The sequence below is a fragment of the Protopterus annectens genome, chromosome 15.part0 (assembly GCF_019279795.1).
Source record: "Protopterus annectens isolate FY-2018-M chromosome 15.part0, PAN1.0, whole genome shotgun sequence".
Classification (NCBI taxonomy): Eukaryota; Metazoa; Chordata; order Ceratodontiformes; family Protopteridae; genus Protopterus; species Protopterus annectens.
In genome coordinates, this window is record NC_056749.1 from 494,529,089 (window position 1) to 494,539,088 (window position 10,000).

The following is a 10,000-nucleotide window of genomic DNA, read 5'->3' on the forward strand; positions in this document are numbered from 1 at the left end:
TTCATTGATGTAGCATTAGCCAGAGAAGCAACTGTTTTTTACAGAAACTTAATCTGTTAAAAACCTAGCCCCAAGGACATAAACCGTCTGTGATTGCTTGTCAATAGTACTAAACCCTTCTATATTTGGAATGTATATACTAAATCACCGTTTCAAGGATGTGTGTACATTAGTATACATGTCGACGCATGTAGCATTATAATTAAAATTTACAGACAAGCAGCTGTACATGTTAAGCTTGGAATGCAAAAAGCAACAAAGATGCTGCTTATTGTATTTCTTCAGACGTTTATTATACAAATAGCCATTGGTTATTTTGTTTCATAGAGAAGCCTTGCATATTAAGCTGCAGTTTCTGTAACGTTGCTTATAAGGCAGTGTTGGTGTAAGCTGCCAGTCACAGTTTTCAGTTTTATGTTTTAGTCATTTTACTTACTTGCTTTACTTAATAACCATTAATAGGTTCATAGGTTCATACTAGGCTATCTGCCCGAGGGCATTTACAAGCCTAGCCCATCGTTTTGTGGCTTACGCCACCCCTTTAGTATGGGGAACTATACCCATTATTTTGCTGTGCCTCTGTCGAGCAGTGACACTGAGGTAATCCCTGGGGTATATCTGCGATCTCCCATCCATTGGTCAAGATTTCTCTTGAACAAGGCCAGCGAGGTGCTATGCCTCGCATATACCGGGATTTTGTTCCACAGCATAGGGAGTCTTTGGGTGACGAATCTGTCCCTCCAGCACGTCCTATTAATAGCCGTGTCGAGGTTTAAGTCTCCCGCCCTTGTGGCTCTGATGGATCTAGATTTTTTGAGGTGAAGCATATTCATCAAATCTGGGTTTGACATGGCCGTGTATGTTAGGCAAAGGTCACCTCTGAGCAAGCGGTAAGCGACTGAATAGAGCTGGAGTTCTTTCAGTCGGGCAGCATAGGACAGATTTTTGAGACCCTTTATCCTTTTGGTGAGGAACTTTTGTGGCCTCTCCAGCTGCTGCAAGTGACGGGTCAGATACATTCCGAATGGGGCATTGTACTCAATCATTGGTCTGATGAGTGATGAGTAAAGGGAGACTATGACCTCCCTTGATCTAGATGAGAATCCCTTCATAAGGTGGGCAATGTAGAAGGTCTTCCTAACTACTTTAGCTACATGGGTGTCGAATGACAGACTACTGTCAACCTGGGTCTCCAGGTCCCTGATAACTTCTTCTGTGCTCAGTGGATTGCCACCTATTTGGTAGCTAGGGGTAACCTTGTTTTTCCCGAAGGGTATGACTATGCATTTTTTGGCATTTAACTTTAGGCCGTGGCTCTGGCACCAGTTATCCGTTTCTGTGAGACCCTTCTGAAGGATATCTGTCTCAGATGTGTTTTCTACTATGGCGCCCAGTTTGCAGTCATCTGCAAACTTTGTCAGCCATAACCCTCCTGTGTTTGCTTGTACTTTGGAAAAGTAGATGCCAAACAAGAGTGGGCCCAGGACTGAGCCCTGTGGGGCACCACTTGTGACAGGCTTTGAGTCTGACATGGCGCCAGCAACTCTGACCCTGTGGGTTCTGTCACTCAGCCAGTTTGCAACCCATCTTGTGATGTATGGGTTAACATTTAAGCTGATGAGTTTTTCAATGATACCCGAGTGGGGTATTGTATCGAAGGCCTTCGCCAGGTCGAGGTAGGCTGTATGGACTGCCTTTCCCTCATCAATGGCCTTGGTGACTGTTTCGAAAAAGTCAACCAAGTTTAAAAGGCATGATCTGCCTTTGACAAAGCCAAACTGGGCTGGATCCAAAGTCTGCAAATTCCCTATGTCTTTATTTATGAGGTCCATTATGATCCTCTCCATGGCTTTGCAGATAAGGCTTGTCAAGCTAATGGGCCGGTAATTTCCAGGGTCGGTGGAGGCACCGCCTTTGTGAAGTGGGACCACAGTTGCAGTGCGCCACTCCTGGAGTGCGTATCCAGAGGTAAGACTTTGATTAAACAGCTGTCCTAGCTGTGGGTTTAATTCCTCATTGAGTTTGTGGAGCACACAGCCGGGGACACCATCAGGTCCCATGGATGCTGTGTTTTTTGCTTTGCAGAGAGCAGTTCTCACTTGGGTGTTGGAGATGTTTGGGGGGCTGCAATCGTTTGGTATAGATATCTCTCTTTTTGGGGGGGAGGGGGGGAGAAGTTTGCACTGAACCTGTCAGCCAGTATGTTGGCAATGTCTGTAGGATCAGTGATCTTCACATCATTTTGAACTAGTTCTGAGCATATCTGGGAGTTTCCTCCCAGGTTTCTAACATAGCCAAAGAAGACCTTATGATTGTCTTTTGAGTCTCTAGCTATTTTTCTCTCGAAATTTGCTTTGGATGATTTTATGAGAGCTCTTAGTTTTTTACTTATAGTGATCAAGGGTGTCTTACCTTTTAAGGAATTTGCTCTATCTTGTAGTAGCTTCCTCCTTTTGTTGTAGAGTTTGTTTATGGCTGGGGTCCACCAGACTGGACGCTTGCCTTTGGTACAAAGAGTCTTTGTTTTGCTTGGGATTGCCTTATCCATGCAGTCCTGCAGGTGCTGGTAGAAGGCATTTGTAAGTGATTCAGCGGCTTGAGTACTGTTTTCCGCCTGCTCGGGGGCCTTAAAGGAGACCACACTAGTCTTTAGAAGTGTGAAGTCGGCTTTCGAGAAGTTCTTTACTGTGGTCTTTATTTCAGGTGGGGGTGGGATGAGGACCTCCAGCGAGATTAGTTTGTGATCTGATCTCACCAGTGAGGGGTATACTTCCGGTGTTGAACATTGTGCTCCCATGTTCGTGATGATGAGATCAAGTATGTTATCTCCTCTTGTGGGGATGGTGAGTAGTTGTTCCATGGCATTTGAGTTTATGAATTCCAGGAACATTTGGGCTAGGGTGTTTGGGCTTGAGTAGTGTTCCCAGTCTATATTAGGGTAATTGAAGTCACCTAGTATGATGGCGTTTGGTGATACATTTATCCCCTCTAGTGTTTTCAGGAAGGCCATGTGAGGTTCCTGTAACATGCTACAATTTGCAGAGCAGTCTTGCCTATGGTTAATTGCACCTGGATGGTCTCCGATGCATCGTGCGTTGCCACCAGTCTTGAGGTGTGGGTGTCCTTGATGAATATGGATAACCCCCCCTCCTTTCTTGGTATTGTCCGGATTTTGGGGCCGGAACGCATGATATGAGGTAAAACCTGATAGTGCTGGGGTGCTCTCAGGAGCCTTGAACCAGGTTTCTGTCGCAGCACAGACATCGATGTTCTCCATACTGAGAAGGGCCTCGAGTGCGTGCATTTTGAGATTTAGACTTCTGGCATTGAGCAGCATTACCCTTAGTTTTTTTCCTTTTTTGTGTTCTAGGGTGTTAGGTTTAGAATTTGAGCCTTGCCTAAAAAAGACACTATGGGGGTGGCAAGAGCCTTTGCCAATATCCGGAATCCCAGGGGTGACAGGTGCAAGCCGTCCCTTGAAGCAGCGTGGCTTGTCCAGCATGTCATCCCAGGCAGACAGACACTGGATCCCCTTTGAATGACACCAGTGTTTAAGCCAATTGTTAAAGCTGATCATCTTATCTCTGTATTGTGGCATCATTCTTGGTGAAGGTAGGATACTGCTCAAGGTCAGGGTCATACCTGCCTGGGCTACATAATCAGAGAGCTCCTCAATGTCTCTTTTCATGTAGTCCAAGGAGGTATGTCTCAGGTAGTTTACACCAGCGTGGACAATGACTGAGTCATATTTGTACCTGCTGTTGAGAGACATGAGTGCTTGCTTTATGTGGCGGATTCTAGCGCCCGACAGGCAGCTTACTGTGACCTTCTCCTTACTCAGTCTGGTGAGCGGGACGTCAGTGTGTCTGACTATGGAGTCACCAATGAGTAGTGTGTCTGGCATTGTGTTTGGCCTTAAGGGCTGTGACTGTTTGACACTCTGACTGTGAGGTCTATGTGTTGCAGGTGTTGTGTTCTGAGGTGGTGGTTGTTTGGGTGTCTGCTTTGGTGGCCTCTGCTGTTTTGGTAGATTTTTGATCAGAGCCTCCCTGTATGTCTTAGTGTGTTTATGTGTATGATTTGAGGTTGTGATTGTACTATGTGAGACTGGGTCTATAGTGTGTGTGGTAACCTTCTCCTCCTGACTGGTCTTGCCAGTCCTATGTTGAGAGAGCTCAGCCTCCAGTTTGGCCGTATAGTTGCATCTCTCGCATGTACCTTTAAAATACTGCAGTTGATGGGCAACAGGGATGTAACAAAGTAAAAGCTTAGTTGTGATCATCCTGGATCATGGCTACAACAGTTGGTAGAATGTTCCACCTACCTGTTAAGTAAAGCACTATCAGATACATATCAGTACTTGTAAAGAGGCCGCCTGACTTTATTTGCTATAATGTGATGTACATTTGTGTATGCCAGTCACAGTACTAAACTCTGCTTGCAGTTGAGTTATCAAGAAAGACTTTGGTGTCATTTTTCATAAAAAATGTTTTGCTTGGTGTTTGTCCAAAAAAAAAAAGCTTCTACTGTTAACAGCTGTATTGGTGTTTCATGTGTAATAAAAATGACTTTTTTTCCACTCAAGCTTACAGTTGTGTCGTAATTTAACTGAAAGCAAAAACTACGAAGAAGATGTGACAATGCAAGGTAAGAATTTTGAGAAATTTAATATAGTATCTTCTATGTTTTCTTAACGCACAGTTTGATTTATGCGCCTGTTAGCATGCAAGTGTAGCAGAATCACCAACATCACATTGTCCGTTTACATTCTTGTATACTTTGCATAAGGTTTTTGGAGTGTAGTTGTTTGTTTATAATAAATACATAAATGTTTTAATTATTTGACATTTATTAACCGGGTTTGTCCGAGGCAGAACCCATTTTCAGTGGAGACCTGATGAGAAAAGCTTAAGAGCATGACAAACATCAGCATACATTGAAACATAAAAGTTCAACATAAATTGAGACACAATTTTGTTGTGTATGCCAAAAAGATAAAAAAAAAAAAAAAAAAGTAGTGGAGCAGTTTAGGAAGCTAAAACTACATTGTATCTGAACTAAGGAAGTATACAGGAAACATAAATTGAGACATCACTTAGTTGTGTAAACGGAGAGGTAAAATAGTGGAACAATTTTGAAAGCTCAAACCTTAGCATATTTTAGATAAGGGAGCATACAGGGAAAAACATTATAAAACTAGTAAGAATAGTTGAAACGCATCTGTTAAAGATAAGCATATGATGTGGAGAGAGAACTTGGGGAGTTAGGGAGAATATTAGCAGAGGTATCTAAGGCTGTTCGAATTGGCAAAGGTTGCACATTCCTTCTCTAGGGAAACTGGTGTTTGACAGATCACGTGTGTATTTTCCACTTAGAAGTATTTAAATAAAAATGACAGAAGGGACATGGGTGGGGCAATGGCATTCTAATGAAGTCCCAGACGCCCCCCCCCCCCCCCCCCAAGCTTGAGGATGTTTAGAAAAGTTAAGCATTTTTGCAGCTCACTTCTTATGACTGAGGCCCATGGCCCCTTGCAGTGTCTCTCCAGAGGTCACCACACTGTTAGAAGAAAGTGTATCTTCCTAAACTAAAATTCTTCCACAGTCATTTAGTTTGGACGTCTTTCCGAAGTTAACTGTTTTTGACACCCCTGTCCTGGTAACTGATTATGTGGGAGGTATGACTTGGGTTCTTGTGTGCAAGCCAAAGAGTAAAAAAAAAGTCACCAAGACGAATCTTTGAGTAAAAACAAGAAAGACCTAAACAAACTAGAGTCTCTATGGTATGGTACCCTAAACCTACTGCAGAGTAAACTATGTCTGTGACTCCCGTTTTGAAGTTGTTAGCACCTGTCCATGACCATAGGCTTCATAGATTAACATCACCGTTTGGACCAGGTCCAAGACATGCGTGCTTCAGATGTCGGTCACCTTGCTTTACCCTGACCTGGCCAGGACTCCCTTTTGCACAGGCTTCTTTATAAGAGTAGCAGTATTTTGCCTTCTATAAAATATGTAGCATCTTGCAAGTTGGTCATCAGTTTTGATGGTTTCTGGCGTATAGTAAAAGAGGGAAGCATCTGCATTTAGTCATCATCTTCATTCTTGAATTGGATGAACTGCCTTATGGAGACCAGATTTCTTTCTACTCCTTTCTCACATGTCTGACATTGAGGAAACCTTGACTGGCTCCCCTTCAGCTTTGGTAATTTGAGACACCCTCACTGGAGTGCAGCATGACTTCTGGCCCAGAAGTAGGAATTGACCTTCCCAGAAAAGAGACCGAAACCTGGGGTTACTAGAACCTAAACCTTAAACTGTTCATTTTAGTTATTGAAGCTTTGAAGGATGCATTCACCAAAATACCTTTGGAGGTGGGTTCCCAACTTTGTGTTCCTGGGAAGCCTGACTATTTCTGTAATTTCATGGATTCCTTTAAGTATCTGTAAAAGAACTCTGCTGCTTATCCAGCTGTAGTGTTCAGGGAATCTTCAAGAGTTAGCATTCCATGTTGTGGAATCCTTCAAGTTTTTGGGATCTGTAATCTCCCGGGACTTGAAGTGGGAGACCAGTGTAGGGTCAATAATAATAAAAGGCACCACAGCGAATGTACTTTCTGCGACAGCTGAGGAAGTTCAACCTCCCACAGGAGCTGTTGATAAAGTTCTGTACAGCAGTCGTGGAGTGTGTTCTCAGCTCATCTAGAAGTGTGCTTTGGACCTCTGTCTAATCATGACAAAAATAGGTTGCATCGATTTAGTCAGGTCTCCTGAAAATATCATTGGTGCTAGTTTGCCCTCTCTGCAGGACCTGTACTACTCCAGAGTCATGAAAAGTGTAGAAGATGATCACCGGCCCTTCACATCCAGGCCAACACCATCTTTTTGAACGATTACTATCAGCCATTACAAGTTAATGTGTACAAAAATAAGCCGATATAAGAACTTTTTTCCACAAGCCATCAAATTCATAAATGGTTAACTCTGCTTATTAGGTTAGGGTATTCTTTTTCCCAGTCCTCTGAGGATTCTGCAGTATTGTTTACATATTGTTAATACTCGTTTCTTTGAGATTATTTCAGTATTTCTTGCACCGAGTTGCACTTTGTATGTATATTTACTTTCTTTTGTCTTGTTCTTAATAGTTGTATGTATGCCATTTTATGTAATTCATACTTGGAGAGTCCCTGAAACTGGAGTCAAATTCCTTGTATGTGAGCGTCCTTGGCCACTAAATGTGATTCTGATTTCACATCCTCTGTGACTGCATCGAAAAATTACATCTCTATTGACCGATGAAACGGAGTACTTGGAGTGTGTGAAAGAAGTTCCCACCTGTGCTGTCATGGCCTTAAGCTCAGCGAATTGCCAGACTCTTGTGTTCACATAACAAATATCTTTTTTGCCCTAACTTAAGGACAGGTTGATGGACAGGGAGTGCAAAGCCCTAAGAGAAAATACTGCATCTTTGGACCCTGTACTTCAGTATCTATAAGCACTTTGTCAAATGTTGTTACAATGCGGTTGCTGCATCATGCAGGATGACTGCGTTGAGTTCAGTTTTGCAGAGATGTGCTTGGCTGAGGACATGGCCTGTGCTGTGCAAGAGCATCTGAATTTTAAACATCTGGTGGAAAGAGGGGGGTTATGTAGTCAGGGGAGAAATAGCTTTTTATTTTTATCTCTTTACAGTTTAACCACTAAAAATTGTCCTTTCCTCTGGAAGCAAGTTTTAAAAACAAGCAGCTGAAGAGAAAGGAAGGAAAAGTAGTCTTTTGATGAAAAGAGGAAGCTGGCTAAAAGCATAAGCTTGTGCTTTATTTCTGAGGGACCCCCAGTAGCAGCTATGGCTTGACAGAGCTCCTCCCTTCCCCTCTCAAATCCCACCCAATCCCAAAATCACCAACCCATTTACTCCTTCCCTTTTAAAAAAAAAAAAATGATCGTCATCTGGGACTATTTCTGAGTTGCCCATGATCACAGAGTTGTAAGAATCCAGAGTCAGGGCAGCATACTCCATTTCATAAAACAGTTGAGTTTTTTTTGGCATTTCCTTATACCCACAGGAAAAAAAAGCATTTTATCAAGCCAGTATTATTAGAGCTTCTGTGCCAAGGGACCATGGAGGACCTGATCAAGAGCATGTTGCAATCTTAGTAACAGGATTGTTCCACAAAAAAGTGGTCCTTTTTTAAGGCGTGTTTCTAGACCAGTTAAGAATGATTTTTGTTGGTTCTAGCACTTGTCCTGTTTCCTTTTTTTATGGCCAGCTGTATCTTACACATTTTACTAGTTTACCTACTTGCCCTTCGGTTTGTTTACCGCACTCTGGGTGTTGACAAAATTTTTGGCTGCAGTAGTTGCATATTGCAGGGCTAAGGGCATTCACATCTGCTGTTACCTGGATGAGTGAATCAGTTATTCCCCCTCCCAAAAAGACTTTCTGCCTTACTAGTTCACACTGGCTTACTTCCACTGTCTGAAGTATTGTCTGAACTTGCAGGTAGTTCTTCATCACAAGTGCAGTTCCTGGGAGTTTTTGGACACCACCATTCAAGTGCATTAATTATCTGTGAAGGGGTGGGGCTTCTAACACTTATTTTTTTAATTCTGTTCAAGAACAAAAACAGGTTGAGGCTGGGAAATAACTCCAGGCCGTAGGTCACATGGTATCCTCAACTCTGATGGTCCATTGGTAAAACTTCTCATGAGGACTGCAGTGTTGCCTATGAAACTGATAGTACCAGCGTGCAAACTCTTTGCAGTTTCCTGGTCTTGTACTGCTTTCTTTCAAGAAAGTGCTTTCATGGTGAATTTAACATTTGTCTGGGGGGGAGGGGCCCTTTCAAACCAGTCCTTGATAAACAGACACAGACTACAAATTTCCCAGATGTAGTTCTGTGGTTCTCTCATTTAGGAAAACTTAAGAATGCAGAGGGCCTGGAGAAAAACTCTGAGGATGAAGGGCATTTGTCAAAATGATGCATGTAGCTTTAGGCATAGAAGCTTTTAGGCAGGGTATGACCGGCCTTATCCTCTCAAACAGCTTAACAGTCATGTGATGTATTAACTACAGTAATGAGCTCAGCCTTTCCCTTTGTTAAAGCTAGCAGTTTTTTGGTGCATGGACCAGAAGTCTTGTCTAACTCGGCATCTTGCATTCCATGCTTGAAGAGTATGCTAGCATACCAGCTAGGTAGAGCAGAAGCTGCTATTCATAAGTGGTTGCTCAAGAATGAGAGATTTCTGGTCAGTTAAGGAAATGGTGCACTATTAGACTAAACTTGGGGACCTGTGTCCTACTGACTGGAAAAAAAAAATCTGTGGCTGATCTACTTCTTTACCCCTTCCACCCATCCCTATTCTCCTCAAGGTAGTTCCATGCCAGGATCCTACTTAATCCCCCCCCCCCCCATTCTTTTTTTTTTTCTCCTTTTTCTTCCTTTCTTTTATGATTATAACAATCAGGATTCTACTTGTGATAGCTAGAAGTCCTATCAGTCATCTCAACAAATTGTTTCCATTTGTAGCTATTACCCATGTACATATCTATATGTGCAGTAGATGTTAGATCTGTACCTACACTTGCACATAATCTTTCTCTCAATTATTCAGTGTTACTTACCGCTTACTTTTTGCATTATTTCTCTGCCTTATGTAACTACTCTGCTCTTAATGTATACCAGTCAGTTTGCTTCTTAATGTATTCTTCTTCTTTCGTCTTTTTCCCGGTTAGGGGTCGCCACAGCGGATCATCTGTCCGCTCATGGTTGGCGGTGGAGTTTTACAGTGTCGAGTTGTCAGCCCGGTGCCCAGCCTTCCACAGAAGGTGCACACACTCACACCTAGGGCCAATTTAGAGTGTCCAATCCACCTACTGCATGTCTTTGGGATGTGGGAGGAAACTGGAGCACCCGGAGGAAACCCACGTGACCACAGGGAGGACATGCAGACTCTGCACAGAAGGCACCCCAGCCGAGAATCAAACCAGCGAACCTCTTG

General features: G+C 43.0%; 1 protein-coding gene across 1 annotated transcript in view; it reads left to right on the forward strand.

Moving 5' to 3' along the window:
• LOC122789851 (THO complex subunit 2-like) overlaps positions 1 to 10,000 on the forward strand; it is a 2,067,217-nt gene that overhangs the window by 32,689 nt on the left and 2,024,528 nt on the right. The window contains exon 2 of the mRNA XM_044057285.1: positions 4,586 to 4,647. Within this exon, the coding sequence (XP_043913220.1) occupies positions 4,586 to 4,647 (62 nt within the window). The remainder of the gene's footprint in view (positions 1 to 4,585; positions 4,648 to 10,000) is intronic.